Here is a 16945-nt window from a genome sequence, read left to right on the forward strand (position 1 = left end):
GAATTTACTCTGTAAATCTTCACCCAAATCCTAATTAAAAAAAAAAAAAAAAAAAAAAACTATCCCTGAAGTCACCTTTCAACTAAGTAACAGTTGAACTCAAAAAGTGAAGATTGTCACCCTTGAGAACTGTGCTCTTGGGAAATCATCCACATAAGACCACATGGACAGCAGCTATTCTAAAGCCTAGACGGGGAGGCTGGGGGGCAGGGTGTTTAAATCAGTGGGAGTGAAATAACCAGAACAGACATGATGAGAACGCGGCGCAGTGAAGAACGTAGCCACTGTCACCGACTATTACGTCCAGATGCCGGAGTGGGAGTGGGCTTTGCTGTGCCCATTCTCACCAAAAATAAAACTAAATATGAAAAAAAAGAGAACCCCACGGAGCACAGTTCTACTGTGGGGTCACCATGAATCAGGGTCACTCGAAGGCAACTGCCTTTGGCCCTGGAAGAGACACAGCACGATCCACCTCTTCTGTGTCTCTGAGGCTCCTGGGAGGAAGTTAGATAGGCGGGGGATGAGAGCCCCTCAGCCTCAGGGCTGGACAAAGCAATCCGGCCTCTGAGGTAATTTGGGGGCAGTGACTTGGGGCAAATGGGCTTTGCTGTAGCTTACTCCACTGCAAATGGCGAAGAATTTTCTAGATTAAATTTTGAGGCTGCTGTAGGCCCTCTCTGCAGGCCAGACAAGTGTACGCCTTGCCCAAGTCCCCCATCTGCCCAAGGTCCCTGCACCCCAAAGGGAGTGTCCAGTCACCAGACCTCCCAGCATCCTTTGTGTTTTATCTTCCAAAAGTTTGGAAAGTCGTTCCCCCTTTGGCCGGTGACACCCCCTGGCTCCCACAGCGGCAGCAGGGTCCTCATGGACGGTCCTCATGGACTGAAGGTCCTAGAGTCAGTGTGGTTGTGAGGGCTTTGGTTTGGTTCCTAGTGGGATGACCAGCCCTTAAGTGAAAAAGATGACTGCTTTCTGGTTGACCACGTTTCCCAAAAAACACCAGGACTTTACTTGGTGGAACTGGGGTGACACATAATGGAGCTCGGGTGCAGCATCAACTGGACAGTGTGCACTCAAAAAGTGCTTAGGGAGCATTTATTGAGGTGTCTGCAAGAATTTGGGTGGGTGCTGATGTGAGAGAGATCGCTGGAACAGAGAGGGAGTTGCCGGAAGTGTGGCAAATGCCCTAAAGACAACATCTCAAAAATTGCCCCCTGCCCTCATCCACTGCTGATGGGAATATAAATGGTGGAAAAGAGTTTGTCATGTCAGTTCCTGAACAAGTTAAACATGGAACTACCATGTGAGCCAGCAATTCCGCTCCTACGTATGTACCCAAGAGGCTAGAAAGCAGGAATGCAAACAAAAACCCGCCCACCAGTGTTCATCACAGCATTATTCACAGTAGGCAAAAGGTGGAGACAACCCAAGTGTCCATCACAGGTGAAAGGATAAACACACCCTGGTCCATCAAACAAGGGAGTATCACTCAGCTATGAAAAGGAATCAAACACTGACAGCTGCTACAACGTGCATGAACCCTGAAAACGTGATGCTGAGTGAAATGCCAGTCACAAAAGGACAAATACTGTAGCTTCCACTTACATGTGTATGAGAGCTTCAAATCTAAAGCACTTGGGCTTGTGGAAGGCTGTGGTCTGTGGTGGGAGCCCTAACTCCATTTTCAGGCTTGACATAAGTTTCAGATGTCATCTGACCATAAACCAGCATTGTGGCTGTGCACAGACAAGTTCCAGGACACACCTAGGGAGGGGTGGGCTGGCTTCAGGAGGAGTATGGTTGAAAGCAGATTATACTCTCACAAGGAACTAGGGAACCTGGCTGAGTGTGTCCTTTGCTAATTAAATTAACATTGGGGTCTTGGTTTTGTTTACTAGCCACCTTGTGGCTAAGACTCAGGCTGCATGGTCATGAGTCACAGCCTGTCTGGACCACCACCTGCCAGGTAGTCAAGGCCCCAAACCAGCCCCCTTTTTTGTTGACCCTTTGCTCTATCAAGCATGATATCTGTCTTAGGCTGGGTTAGCTAGAAAAGCAAAACCAGAGAAACTGATATATATATTTATACACACACACACACACACACACAGAGAGAGAGAGAGGAATTTATCTCAAGGACATGGCTCATAAGTTGTTGAGACCCGCAGGTCCAAGTCCAGGGGGGTCAAACGTCAAGCTGGGGGCTTCTCCTGACTCACTTAGCTGCAGGGGCTGACGAACCCAAGATCGGCAGGTAAATAGCAGATTGTTGACTCATAGGCTGTGAAAGCAACAATCCCAAGATGGGCAGGCAATACGGCAGGCCACTGGTTCAAGTTCAGGAACCGGAGATGACGATGACTCCGATGCAGGATCCAGACCCAGCAGGAAGCCAGATGACTTTCCCAGGCCATCCACATGTCTGTTCGAAGTAGGCCACATCCCTGAAGAGACTCCTTTTCAAATGACTGGCTGCTCAAAGCAGATCTCATCATGGAGGTGATTACATCATATCAGATCTCATCATGGGGGATGGACTACACGGTAACCGCTAAACCACTGAGAATCATGGCTCAGCCACAACGACACACACAACCTTAACTGTGACAATACCCTTCTCCAGGGACTGGTTCTGTCTGACAACCTGACCAAAGCACAAAAGACAAAATCTGGCCATTCTCAATTCTGAGAATTCCAGCATTCCTCCAGGACAGATTTGTCCATTCTTCCAGCAGTCCATGGTATTTTCAATATTCTTTGCTAACACCACAATTCAAATGCATCAGTTCTTCTGTGCTCTTCCTTTATGCATCGTCTAGCTCTCTACATGCATACGAGGCATTTGAAAAACTATGGCTTGGGTCCGGTGCACCTTAGTCTTCAAAATGACACCTTCACTCTTTAACACTTTAAAGAGGTCTTTTGCAGCAGATTTGCCCAATGCAATACATTGTCTAATTTCTTGATTGCTGTTTCCATGGGTGTTGATTGTGGATCCAAATAAAATGAAATCCCTGACAACTTCAATCTTTTCTCCATTTATCATGCTGCTGCTTATTGGTCCAGTTGTGAGGATTTTTGTTATCTTTATGTTGAGGTGTAATCCACAGTGAAGGCTGTAGTCATTAATCTTCATCACTAAGTGCTTCAAGTCTTCTTCATTTTTGGCAAGCAAGGTTGTGCCATTTGCGTATCACAGGCTGTTAACAAGCAAATGTATGGAGGACAAAGCTTATTAGAGGTTACTAGGGGGAGGGAAGGAGCTCTGGAAGCATAGTGCCTAAGGCACTTGACTACTAACCAGAAGGCTGGTGGTTCAAACCCACCAGCCACTCCTCAGAAGGAAGATGGGGCAATCTACTTCTGTAGGATACCGTCTTGGAAACCCAAGGAGGGATCGCTATGAGTCGGGTCCGACTAGACGGCACTTAACAACAACAGGGGGAGGGAAAGGGAGCAGTTTACTTAGGAGGGCCCTGAGTTTATGTTAAAGGTAGTGGAATGTTTGGGAAAAGGATAGTGAGAGTGGGCATAATTTGAATAACGTCACGGATGTCACTGAGTTGGACGTGTAGAAAATACTGAGATGGTACATGTTTTGTCATGTGTATTTTTAATATGATTAAAAACAACACTGTGAAGCCCAGAGAAGCGTGTGGTACAGCCCCCAGGAAGACAGGTGCTCAAAATACACAGTGGCTGCAACAATGGACTGGAGGGGACCAGGGCCATGAAGATGGCACAGGGCCAAAGTTCCATTCTGTGGGCCTGGGGTCACCATGAGCTGCAGCCAGCTCGATGGGAACCAACACCAACAGATGAGGAACATGGAGACCCCAAGTTCACCACGCTGTCAAGTGGTCGGGCTGGATTTAAGTGACGCCTGTGTGACTCCAAGGCTGGCCTCTTCCTAATGTATGTCTTCTCCAACCTACCGTAGAAGACAGGCCATGAGTTTCTTATGCTGAGACCTAGAACCAGAAAGGGAACCAGGGGCCTGGTGTGCTGTGTTCTTTCAGTATCAAGACTCTCACTTCCCTGAAGTGTGTTTTCCATGGAACAGTTGTTGTTATCTTGTCTTGGGTCTGTTTTTGACTCTTGGAGAAGAAACTCTGCCTTTTGTTTTTGTTTTTTTAATTTGATTGTGATTTGGGTGAAAGTTTACAGAGCAAATTCACTTTCCATATAGCAGCTCACATATACTTTGTCTCATGACATTGACTGCAATTTCCCACAATGCAATAGCTCTCCTCCCACCTTTCTCCCCATAGTTACCTCTTCTGTGTCCTTCCCTCCTATGCACTCCTGCCCCCGAGCTGTCTCCCTGTTCATACACAGCCCTTCTATTCTCCCATGATTGATCTTTCCAAGGAGTGTATCTACCTAATGTAAACGTTCACCTCATATGCCTGTGTTTTGTTTGGCTAGAAGCCACAGGAGTGGGTTCAAGTCCAGCCCTGAAGGGGAGCTCGGGGCTATCGTCTTAGGGGTTCCATGAAGCTCTATCATATCAGACCAGCAAACATTTTTTTTTTTTTTTCCTAATGATTTTGAGTTTTGTTCCACATTGTTTTCCTACTCTATCCAGGATCTCCTATATAGATCACCCTCCTAGTGGTTGACAGTGGTAGCAAGGCACTATCTAGTTCTTCTGGTCTCATAGTCATACAGGCTGAGGACTGCATGGTGTACCAGTTTCTTGGACTAATTTTTTCCATGTGTCTTTGGTTTTCTCCATTCTTCTTTGCTCTGGACGAGGAGAGACCCATTGCTGCATCTAGATGGCTGCTTGCAAGCTTTTAAGGTCCCAGTCGCTACTCACCAAAGTAGGATGTGGAACTATGTTTTTGTGTAGTATGTTATGCCAATTGAGCTTGATGTTCCCTGTGATCAAGGTCCCAAGCCCACAGGTCCAACTACTTGCTCCCTCTGGGCTGCCTTTTGTTTTCATACATAGAAACAATATTCCTATCAGTCCACTGTGGCAGAAGTCCTTGTGCTTCTAATCTGCTGAAAGCGTTCTTTTTCAGGTGACAGTTAACACAGGAAGGCCATTGGATCATGACAGAATGGTTCAGTTACTAGCATTTTTCCCTCAGCCAGCAAATCGTTGATGAGATTGGGCCAAACGTTTTGAATGAAGATGAGGCTGACAGGATGCAAGTGGTTCTTGGGTGGTACAAATGGTTTCTGTTCAGTATAATCAAAAGGTTGGCAGTTCAAAACCACCCAGGGATGCCATGGAAGGCCTGGCTATCTGCTTCTGTAAGATTATGGCAATGAAAACCTATGGAGCAGTTCTACTCTGTAACACATGGAGTCATCATGAGTCAAAATCAACTTGACAGCAATGGTTTTTCTTAAAATACATGGTTCAACTATCCTACTTTGTTCTTTTATGTTTCCTGAGATCTTAAAATAGTGTCTTTCTAGAGACTTCAGTCGTACTCATCAGGATTTTTAGAACAAGGAGTCTTTGCTGATGGTCTGGCCTGACCTCCTTGGCCAAATGAGGAAACTGAGGCACAGAAAGGTTTAGTAATGGGCCCAAGGTCACAAAGCAGAGAATACACAGCCCACCAGCCAGTAACCAAATCAAAGGGCCCTTTTTAAAAACCGAATGTAAACATAATTTTGCCTGTGCACACCCCCATCACGTCACTTCTTTGGAATAAAAGTGCGATAAGGATCCCGTTTCCATTTCCACACTTCCTTTGTGTTTTTCCAACAACAGCTCATGATACAATTTGTATGGCTCTGAGGAACTTTTATTGGGGAAAATCTTGTGGGAGGGGGTGGGAAGAGTAGCATGTTTCAAAGGAAGCAGATCTGATAAAGGGGCAGAAATATTTACTGCATTATTTTGAGAATCAGGTCCTTTGTCTCCCAGAAGTTTCCTGTGGAGCTTTAAAAATAGCTTTCTCCAGCTGTCCTGGGATCCTTTCAAGAGCCTGGCTTTGAAGACTCGATTGATTGATTCAGAGGGGTGAGAATCAGTCATCTTCCAAAACACTGCTTGGACTGAGCCACTCTGGCCCTAGGTTCTTAACTACTTGCAGTTCCAGACTATGGAGCCCTGCTGGTGCAATGGTTAAGTGCGCAGCTGCCAACCAAAAGGTTAGCAGTTCAAATCCACCCAGTGGCTCTGTGGAAGACAGGCCTGGCGCTCTGCCTTCGTAAAGCTGGCAGCCTTGAGAACTGTGGGGCACTTCTACTCTGTCATGTGGGATTGCCATGAGTCAGAACTGACTTGATAGCATCTAACAAAACAGCAGCAGTTCCAACCCGAACTGTTGTATAGTGAGGGAGTGGTTCAAACAGAGTGGTTCAAACAGGGTCTTCAAGGGACAGTCCACAGGGACCCAGCTGCCATGGATGGGAGCCAGGGGAGATCACCCCTCAAAGAGGAAAGACTTTCCCTCCATCAGGCGAGAAAACATAAGCGTGTTGTGAAGCCATATGTGGTGGGTTATAGGAAGCCTGTAGCTGATGCTTGCAAACTGCAGTGGATTTTGCCCACAGTGCTCACAGCTGAGATCCCATGGGTTTCAGTGATGTGTCCTTGGGCTGTGGAGGTAGGAGGACGTGGTTTGCCTTGAAAGCTTGATTTCAGTAAAGGAACCAAGATGCAAGGGAGCAATGGGGCAGAGGAGGTGGACTCGGGATAAGGGCTAATGCTGGAGGAGTGGAGGGCTCAGCGTTCTTCTCTCTACTACGGTGCCTGGGGGTTCTCAGAAGAAACTTGAAAACATCAGCTCATCTGCTTTTCAGGGAAAGGCTGAGTGTTTGCTCCATGCAGGCGGCCAAGAGAGCCATTGCAGGTGGGGACGGAGGGATGGATGGATGGATGGATATGTGTGTGTGTGCGCGCGCGCGCGCTCATGTGTCAGGTGAGAAAGGAGGAGCAGGCCAGCTCAGTGTGACCTGTCCCCTGCAGACATGGTCTTTGTCAACTATATACAACACTCTCTCTAAAAAGCCCTCCTCATTGCTAATGAGGTCACAGCCAACTCTTAAAATCATCTCCTGCTAGGAGAACAGCAACCCTGAAAACATCCCAAATGGCTTCCTTTGGGGCCCACCCTGCCACCTCCCTCACTACCACCTGCAGCTCATCTGCTTCAGCCACAGGTTGTGAGGGCACCGGCTCAGGCCCTGACATGCCAGTGAGGAATCACCAGCCTCGTGTTTGTATTAAAATACTTTATATTAATCATTCAAACGTAATTTGTACAGCAAATGCATACAGCGTCAGGGGGTGTTCTGTGATTGGACGGCTCTTGGGGGCAGGGGGCCAAGGTGGTGTCACCTTGAGCATCCTTGGAGTAGGTGAGACGCAAGGTGAGGTCCCTGTGGGCTCTGCCCCGCGGCTCCATGTGTTAGACTCTGATGGGTGGGGACACCACGCCCTGACGAGTCTTATGGCAGGAGGTGGGTCCACTACCTGTACCAGGTGCTCTTCTGGAAGGGGGGACGTCTGGCTTCTCTGTGCCCTCTGCCCGCAGGCCTCTTCGCAAAGGAGGCGAAGGTGGGTTGCTGTGAGTCCTGCATCCTGAACAAGCCACCCGGAGCCTGAGCCCCTGTCCCACGGGTCTCCGACATGTGCCTGAGTCGTGTGCACACGTACGCACGCCTGTGCTCCCACCTCTGCAAGCCTGCTGTGCCCGCCCCGCGCAGTCTAGGCAGCCGGCATGTCGGCCTTGCTAAGGGCGATGGCCAGCTCCAGGTCCTCCTGCTCCTGCCGCCGCAGCCGCGCCAGCCGCTCCTGTTCTGCCTTCTCGCTCTCCCGTTTGGCCCAGGCCAGCTGCTGCTCCTCATTGCCAAACTGCAAGGGAAACACGAAGCTCAGTTACTCAGTATGATGCTGCAGCCACTGCCACCGAGCACGGGGGAGAGGGGTGTGGGTCAGGCCCTTGGTGGGTCAAGACGTGGGCCAGAACCCCACCTCCTGGTGAGTCTGAGTGCAGCTTGCTGGCCACAGGCACATGGGATCCCACCCTCACCCAGGGTCTGGAGGCAGTAGGGAGATGGAACCTGGGCACAGAGAGGCAGGGCCAAGTATGACCACAGCCTTCGGGCCCCAGAGAACTGAGAAGCCACTTTCTGCAGAGGCCCTCAGTAGGCAATGAGTTGGCTTGGGAAATACAGAGAGAAAGTTCTCACACTTCCTGAGAGCCTAGTCTTGTAATGCTTCGTGGGGGTGTTAGGGGGCAGGGCAGCAAATGAGTCGGAGAAAGCAGCAAAGGTTAGCTGACCCCCAAGAGGTTTGGACGACGGAGCCACACTCAAGCCCAGACTCAGCAGCAGCTTCAAGGGCAAGGAGAGCAGGCCGGCCTACAAAGTTCTGGTGCACTCATCTGAGCGTCTAACATGCAGAGGACTCCAGAGTGGGGCACAGAGACAGCCAGGCCCTGAGACAGCCAGGCTGCAGTCCTGCTCACCCTGGAGAGCTCTGGGACCTTGGAGGAGTCACTGGCCCCTGGACGTTCCCAGGAGGCCCAGCATTCACGATGCCATTGGGTCAAGGGGCTTTTATTCTTGAGGTGCTTTTCTAAAATGTTCAACTTAGAAAAAAAGAAGCACTTTGCAGAACAGCGGCAAACCCTGCAAGCCCTCCCTTGACCACCAGCACAAGAATCCACACACAGGATCTGACCCATCCTCCACTAAGCACTGGAATGACCCCAAAGAGAGATGGGCCAGCCCTTCTCCAGGTGCTCAGGGAGCAGACACACACAGCCCCACATGGCGTGAGCTTGCTGGCCCCTATAGACCTCCAGGAGGAGTATAGATTCCTGGGTTGGCCAAAGGAGGACCACTATTACCTTGCCCTCCAGCCAGGGGCCTTGGGACATGAAGTGTCCCAGAGAGAGAGGCTGGCCTATAGGTTGAGGGCTAAGCCACATGCAACTGTCTCCCTGGGTCAGCAGGTGGTGGTCACTGAGGCTGATGGAGGAGCCAGGGTCAATCGTGATGGCCCAGGCTGGGGCCTGTGGGCCAAGGGGAGGGGCCGAGTTCCTCATGGGGACCCCACAGATGGATGGGCGGGGGCCTGATCAGATTGGCCGCTCTGCCCTGCTCACAGCTGATGGCCACAGGGAGGGAGAGTGGGCCAGATGGGGGCCTGGGCCAAGCAGAGAGTGAGGCTGGGAGGGAGAGGGTGGATGTGGTCAAGTAGAGGGAGAATGGGGGTGAGTGGAGGAGGGGCAGTGGGAGGAATGAGGAAGGCGGAGGGTCAGATGGAGGTGAACGAGGGGAAGGGTGATGGAGCAGATTCGAAAGGGGTCTTGGAGCCAAACGTGGCAGGGAGAAGGAGCGCACACACGTATGTGTGTGTGTATATGTGGCAAAGCCTGGGACATCTCTTCTACCTAGATGGGTGTCAGGCAGAGGATGGGGCAGGGGACAGGGGTCAGTGTGAAGCTAAGATCATCTAGGGAAGGTGGTTGGTCTTCGCTCCTCAGTGTGTAGCCCAGATGCACAAGGGGTGGGCTCTGAGCCAGACATGAGAGCTGGCTGCCCCCCAGCACGTGTTGTTTCCGCTATGGCTGTAACAGCTACAGATAAGGGAACCCCCTCTCTACCATTCTTGGGGAACTTTCCAACACCTCGCTGGGAAAAAAACACAGAAACAACAACACATGCCAGTGGGATCATTCTGTGGCACAGCTGGCAGCAGCCCTGTCAACAGGGTGGGGCTGCCAAGGCCAACTGGGATGGAAGGGGGGCTCCCGGATGGCTGGTCCAGACCAGAGCCGGTTCTGGTCTAGAACTGAGCCCCCATGGCCCAAACCTGCCTCCTGCTTTACACAGCCCATGATGCCCAGGTAATCCACCACTGCCCGCCACCTGCAGGCCATTTGGCCAAGGCCCAAGCTTGGCCCAGCTTTCATTCAGGTTCTACATGCACCTAAGACCACATCTGAATGGGGTCCAGAAGAAGCTTTCAACGGCTCTTGTTGCATCTCAAATTCGGACAATCTTCTCCCAGCCTCAGAGACACAAAGCCATTTTCTAGCTCTCAGCCCTGTCTGATGTGGCTCCACCAGGACCAGAGTGGCGCAGGCACAGAGACCCGGGCCTCAATGTGTCCAGCCCTCAGGAGCTGGCCCCGCCTCCACAGAACTGCCTTTTCCACCTGCTCTTCTGAGGTCCCGCCACGCCAGGGCAACCTGCTCAGGACAAGGTCCCACGAGCCATCTTCTGGCAGCCTCCTTGGGGACAGCTGCAACCACGTGCTGCTGCAGCACACAGCATCGCCATGGAGACGGTAGGGGACCCTTCCAGCCACATCCAGTGAGCTCACGTATCTGGACGTGGAAATGTACCCAGCTCCCTCACTCTGCTCTGTCACCTGGAAACACGCCTTCCCGGTGAACAGAAAGGCTTGCTTTTCCAGACGTGCCAGGGATGGAAGAGGTTTCCCAAGCACAGTGACCAGCACAGACAGCCCCCTGAGGGATCTGCTCGTCATTAGAGGGTCCCAGTGGCAGGGCCGGGGCCAGCACAGGGGCTGCGATCAGCTTGAGTGGGTAAGGATGGCTTCCCTGAATTTGGCGCAGACCCACGGCTCCCGGACATCTTGAATGTGCTCAAGGACATGGAACCAGCAAGACCCGAGGGGGCCACAGGTCTGCAGGGCCGAGGATGGACTGCTTTCAGTGTTCACTGGGGAAGCAGATACACTCACACTGAAGGAACCAGCTGTGGCCTCTCCAAACTAGCACAAATCTTCTAATTCCCCGAGCCCAGGGACCAGCAACAAGCCACTGGGAATAATTCTGAGTCCCTGAGAGGGGGCTGTTTTGCATGTTTCTAGACGATGGTATAACTGAGGGGGTGTCCCTGGGTGGTACAGGCAGTCACTGTGCTCAAAAGCTAACCAAAAAGTTGGGAGTTTGAATCCACCCAGAGAAGCTTTGGAAGAAAAGCCTGGTGATCTACTGCCAAAAAATCAGCCGTTGCCAACCCTCCAGAGCACAGCTGTGATCTAACGTGCATGAGGTCGCGTGAGGTGGAGTCAACAGCAGTTGGTTAGGGTCTCTGGGTAGGCCACTAGTAAATGCTCTTGCCTGCTCACCAAAACATTAGAGGTCACGTCCACCCAGAAGTACCTCAGAGGAAAGGCCTGAACATTTACTTCTGAAAAGTCAGTCACTGAAAACCCTGCAGAGCCCAATTCCACTGATGCACATGGGGTCACTGGGAGTTGGGGTCAACCCAAGGCAGCTGGTTATAACTGTGAGGGATGGACCAAGCCAGTTAGCTGCCCGTTGCTGTCTCATACCACCCACAGGTGCTGCCCCTCACTAGCTCACAATTTCCTGGTGAAAAAACTGGGGCATTCAGGGAGGGAAGGTGACTTCAGCCTGTGAAAGGCAGGGAGTCAACTCAGCGGGGCAGATGTGACGACCCGCCTGGGGATGAGTGGCATTAACAAGCGAAGTCAGGGTTCCAAATTGAAGTTAACAAAGTTAACACAGCTTGGCAAGGGCAGCCAGAGAAAAGGTAGGCCAAGGGAGAGGTTGAAAATTGGAATTAAAAAGAAAAAGGTTTCTAAAAACAAGCTGACTGGGGCAGGGGCAGGGGGTACTGTCACAGGAAACCTGACTGTGCTCTTCTGAAAGAGAACAATCATTTCTCCCCACTGCTGTTCAGCGCCACGTGCCCCTCCCCCCTCCCCAAAGCAGAACGCTGAACTGTGCAGGAAAGGCGCTCCTTTCCGCACGAGCATTTAATATTTTCCCAAAGAAATGGAATGCTGTTCCAGAAACTCGGGCTAAGGCGGGTTTGGGGTCTGACTTGCATTCAATGTCACCGTTCTATGCACATCTGTCATCATCGTCCAACTAACTCCAGGAGTGTCTCAGGATGGCGGGGAATTGCTGGGTGAGCCACAAGGCAGCGGCACAAGGTGGACGTCACTGAGAAGGATCTGGAAAGAGTTGGGTGTTCACGGTGCACCGATATGGCAAAGCTCGCTTCAAAGTGGATATTCTAGGAGCTGAAACGTCTATAAATAATAACTCTCACACCCAACACTGAAACGAGGGCAGATGCAAATTCAAATGAAGAGACCTTTAAAAAAAAATCGTTGCACAAAAGGCAGTGAAACCTGTTCTGAGAAGACAACAACATCTGAGGCTCTTGTGGACAGAGTAGAGTACTGAAAACACCCGACGGTTACCGCGTTATCTTTCAAATCCCGTTTCTCACACACAGAAACACAACCAGACTCTCAGAATCCTGTATTAGCTTCTGAACAAGAAGGCACTTAACTTTGCAAAAAAGACAAGGCCTTCAGGGTGCTGGCTGCAGGCTGCATTTCTTGTTTTAGTATAGGTCCTAACGGAAATAAACATCTAAAAACAAGGTGCTCATTTGCGCACTGGGCCCACTGCTGCTGTTGGTTGCCACACAGGTGATTCTGACTCCTGGCGACCCCACATGTGCAGAGTAGAACTGCTCCGTAGCGTGTCAAGGCTGGGACCTTTCAGAAGCAGACCGCCAGGCCTGTCTTCTGAGGCACCTCTGGGTGGGTTCAGACCGTCAACCTTTCAGCTCATAGTCGAACGCTTAACTGCTTGCCCAGTGAGCCTGAGCTCTCATAAGACACACAAAATACACAGGACAGGACCCTTAGCCTCCTGCATGAAGGGACCTCATGCGTGGGGCCAGCAAAACCCTAGTGTCATGCCTGCAGTGTTGTCTGCATACAACGTCCAACATCCTGACTCCCCAAAACCAACAAGCAAAACTGCCTCCGTGCACCAGAAAAACCATGACGAGTCCACCAGGAAAGGCATGTATCAGCCGGCTCCGATCCCACCCTGCTGGAAGAAAACGCGCCCTTCTCAGAGTATCCGAACCGAAGCTCTTTTTTATTGAGAAGCATTTGCTTACAGAAGCGATGGTACAGAATAAATAATGTGGGTGGGTGCGGGAGGTGCCCAGGGATAGCAGCCAGCTCTGCGTGTCTGAGGGGCACATAAGGAACCCCAAGCGGCTGCAAGCGGGGGAGGGGGGCGGGAGGCGGCGCAGCGGGGAGCTTAACTTACAGAGGTGAAGTCTGCAAGCCCCAAGGAGGAGTCTTTAGAAGGCTTAGCCGCAGAGGAGGGAGCAAAGGGGTCTTTGCCACTAAATGGGTCCCCAAACCCCTTTTTACTTTGGAACGGGTCACTGTTGTCAGCCCCAAGTGCCTGGAAGGGGTCAGGGGGCTCAGGAAGGTCAGCTGGGCCGAGGTGGCTTACGGGAGTACTGTGACCTGGAAGGTTTGGAGAAAAAGAGGAGAAAGAAAGAAAGAAAGGGGGAAAAAAAAAAGAGAGAGAGAGAGAGAGAGAGGTTACTCACTGTGGACAAGGCAGGGCTGAGTCACCCATGCTGGTGCTCATGGAAAACTGTTCCCCTCTTTGGGAAGAGCTAGGGGTGGTAGGCAGGACACCCTGGACTACCAGGGAGTTGGCATTCCCTGGCTTTACCCCAGAGGCAATACAGAAAAGCGCTCCCTCACCACCCCCTACCCAGCAGCGAGAACTTGGAGGTGCATTCAAGGAGTCCACATGAAGCCCTGCTTCCAAGCAATGTTTCAGGGGGCAAGACACCCACCATTACACAGAATTACAAAACCTCATGGCTGAGCAAAAAACACACAGTGAGCATCCAGCAGTTAAAAAGACAGGGGAGCAGAGGGGAGTTAGTTTCAGAACTTGGGACAGCATAAGTATGTTAAGCCACCAGGGCCTGAAGGCAGCCCAGCAGACACCCCACTTGACAGCCCTGGAGGTACTTTGACTGCTGCCTGGTCACTCAAGGGGGCAGGGTTTGTGCTTTTCTGGGCCTCTGCCGAGGTCCCTGGTGGTGCAAATTTTTACTCTGTCCTAACCCAAACAGGGTTTGGACACAGGGTCACTATGCATTGAAGCCAACTCATCGGCACTCAACAACTCACCTCAAAGCTGGCCATTTAAACCCACCCAGCATTGCCATGGAACAAAGGGCTGGTGACTTGCTTCAGTAAAGACAGTCCCCTAGAAAACCCCAGGGAGCTCAGTTCTGCCCTGCAATACACAGGTTGGCCATGAATCAGAACTGATATGATAGCAACAGGTGTTTTGTTTTTGTTTTTGGTAGGGGGTGTCCAAGCAGACTTGCCCAGGAGGTGGAACAGGTATTTAGAATTGAAGGGGAGGAGGCCATGGTTGGGGACATGGTCTGAGGGTGGGTGCTATCTTCCATCAAGTCCTTCCTGTAAATCCTGCCAACATCCTGGAACATTCTGCTAGGAATTGAAGGCCTCCACAACCTGCTGGTGTGGCAGGGCTGGCTGCCTCTCCATCCACCCAGTAGGTGCCTGCTAGGGCCTCAGGGTGCGACCTACCATCTGCTTGACTTGTACCGTGTCAGAGCCAAACTAGATGCTACAACACCCAACACAAGCTTCCAATCAGCCTTGAAGAAGCAACTTAGGTTTACACCCACGGTTTCAAAGCTAATGTGTGAAAGAAACCAAGAGCCACACACAACTATCCATGTTGGCTTGGACACCCAGCCACACATCCAAAGGCCCCCAGCCCCAAAATCTACCTGCTTCCCTGTGGCACTTGGACATGGCATGCTGGCCAGTCGCTGGAGCCCAGCTGTAAGATGGCTGCTCCCAAAGGCTTTGTCCCTGCAGACTGACCACCCTTACACATCTGTGGGGGCTACACCAGTAAAATCAGTTGCCGGTGAGTGAACTCCACCTGATGGTGACCCCAGGTGTCTCATAACAGAACCGTGCTCAGTGAAACTTTCAATGGCTGACATTTTTTGGAAGCAGATAACCAGAGCTTTCATCTGAGGCACCTCTGGGGAAAACTTACACTGGCAACCTTTGGTTTGCAGCTGAGCGCATTCATCGGGGGGTCACAAGTCACTCATCACCTTGAGCCCTGGGAGCCTGGCCCAGGCAGGTCTCCTTATCTGTACAGTGGGAACAAGCAGGCTGGGTTGCACAGGAAGCAACACCTGTGAGTGTCCAGCCCAGGCCAGGTATGAGGCTGGCATCCCATGGGCCCACCCAGTGGCAGAAATGAGGGTCTTTCTCCCCAATGGCTGCTGACTCCTCCGAATTAGCACCAAGCAGGCCCTATCACCTAGCCTCAGGTCTTGGCTCTCGTCTCTTCTCCCTCTTACTCAAGTTGCAGTTACTGCCTTCAATCTGCTGGCCCACTCTTATGCCATTGTCCCCCTCCTCCTGTGACCTTTAGCTCTCGTGGAATGCAGGGGTCCGACCGAAGGTGGAGCCTCCCTGGTATGTCCCGCTGGCCTGGCAGCCTACCTGCTCCATGGCACATCCCACATAGGCCTCTCCCATCGGTGCCCAGGCTACCCAGACTGCTGGTGCACTGAGAAAGGAGGAGAGGATCTACTGGGGCCATCGCTGTCCTCTCCCCACCCTTCAGCCAGGACTCAGAGTGCCAAGGGGAGGAGCATGGGGGATCTAGGGCACACAGGTCGGGGAGGTCAGTGTGCTCAGCCTGTGTACCCTCACCGGCCTTCTCATAGCCCTTGAGTTCCTAGCTCTATGCTGCCCCCACCCTGGGGCAAGCGGCCCCTAACCGCCATCCTCTGTGACCTGGTACCCAGCAGACCTCATTAACATAACCCTCACCCATCACCCTGTTTGGACTCTCCAGAGGCCTCCCAGGGTCCTGGTCCACCCTTCCCAGCCCTGCTGTTCCCTGACCTGGAATGCTCCCCCCATCCGCTTGGCCTGCTCAGCCCGGACTTGCCAGCTTGTGTAGGTCATCTTGCCCCACTTCTTACTGAGACCCCGCACCCACTCCATACATCATTTCCTCTGGACTCTTACAAGACTGGCAGCATCCTGGGGTAAGGGCCTGTCTGCCCCAGCTATACCACTAGGGCCCAGAGTAGTGCTGACACTTAAAAGAACTACGGACAGTCCCCGCACACCACCGTCCCTCACCCTCCTCTCTGACATTCCACGGCCCCTCCCTCTCCAAGAGTACCCACGTCTGCCAGAGATACATCCAACTCAAATGCTGTCACCTTCTTGGGGAGCCTTTCATGACCTCACCCTAGACACTGTCCCTGAATTCAGCTCTATGTGGGGGGCCTGCTATAAGTGGGGGGGGTCAGTGAGGGGGAGGCACAGGCTATGATCCCATGACCCCACCCTGCACCCACTGAGCCATCCGCATCCCAGCATCCAGAACTACAAGGGTGACAAAGGACCTGCCTGTGAGGACCAGAAGTTACAACAGGGTCAGTGGCCACCTCTGTGTATACATAAAGCTTTATCAGCACCTCATGGGTCACCGACAGCCATTCTCATGCTACCACGGGGAAGCTGAGGGGCTGGGACAGAGAATTGCAGCTCACAGAACTGAAAGCATCCACTCTGGCCCTCTACTGAAAATGTCTGCCAGCCACTGGGTTAGGCCTCCGGTGCAATACCTGTGGCCCTGCTGAGAGGCTAAGGAACCTACCAAGAAGGATTGGGAGAGAATGCAGCTCCCTACAGACCCCACAGAAGACGGGACCTTGACCACAGCCTTCAGCTCTGACCTTGGGCCCCAATTCCCTGAAATGGCTGCTATGCCTTCATGTACCTGCCCTTCCTCCCTATAGACCTTGCCTCGTGGAACACTGTGACACAACAACACGGACAGGAGGCTCTTACTAAGAGCCCAGAGTTGCAGACCCATAATGCACTTCCCAAACTGAGAAGGCTTGCCATGGATGGGCAGGTGGGGACAGTCTCCTGATACATGTGCTGAGGGCTGCACAGGTTCGGGTCCTATGCACAGAGAATGACCCTGACCAGCACCCACTCCCTACCTGGCATCCTGCCCACACACGACAATGCCTAGGCCACCCCATCTCTGCATCTGGTCCCCCTCCCACCCCACTACCTCCCAGAAGGGGCTCATTGCCT

The 16945-nt window shown here is 52.0% G+C and overlaps 1 protein-coding gene across 1 annotated transcript in view; it reads right to left on the minus strand.

The window, feature by feature from the left end:
• Positions 1-7681: 7681 nt before the first annotated feature.
• The window catches only part of EPS15L1 (epidermal growth factor receptor pathway substrate 15 like 1), a 144680-nt gene continuing 135416 nt past the window's right edge, over positions 7682-16945 (minus strand). Inside the window, exons 23-24 of the mRNA XM_042781588.1 lie at positions 13062-13267; positions 7682-7828 (exon numbers count right to left, since the gene is read on the minus strand). Of these exons, the coding sequence (XP_042637522.1) occupies positions 7682-7828; positions 13062-13267 (353 nt within the window). The remainder of the gene's footprint in view (positions 7829-13061; positions 13268-16945) is intronic.

The sequence above is a fragment of the Orycteropus afer genome, unplaced genomic scaffold (genome assembly GCF_000298275.1).
Source record: "Orycteropus afer afer isolate SDZICR_OR568_19922 unplaced genomic scaffold, OryAfe1.0 scaffold00136, whole genome shotgun sequence".
Taxonomy (NCBI): Eukaryota; Metazoa; Chordata; class Mammalia; order Tubulidentata; family Orycteropodidae; genus Orycteropus; species Orycteropus afer.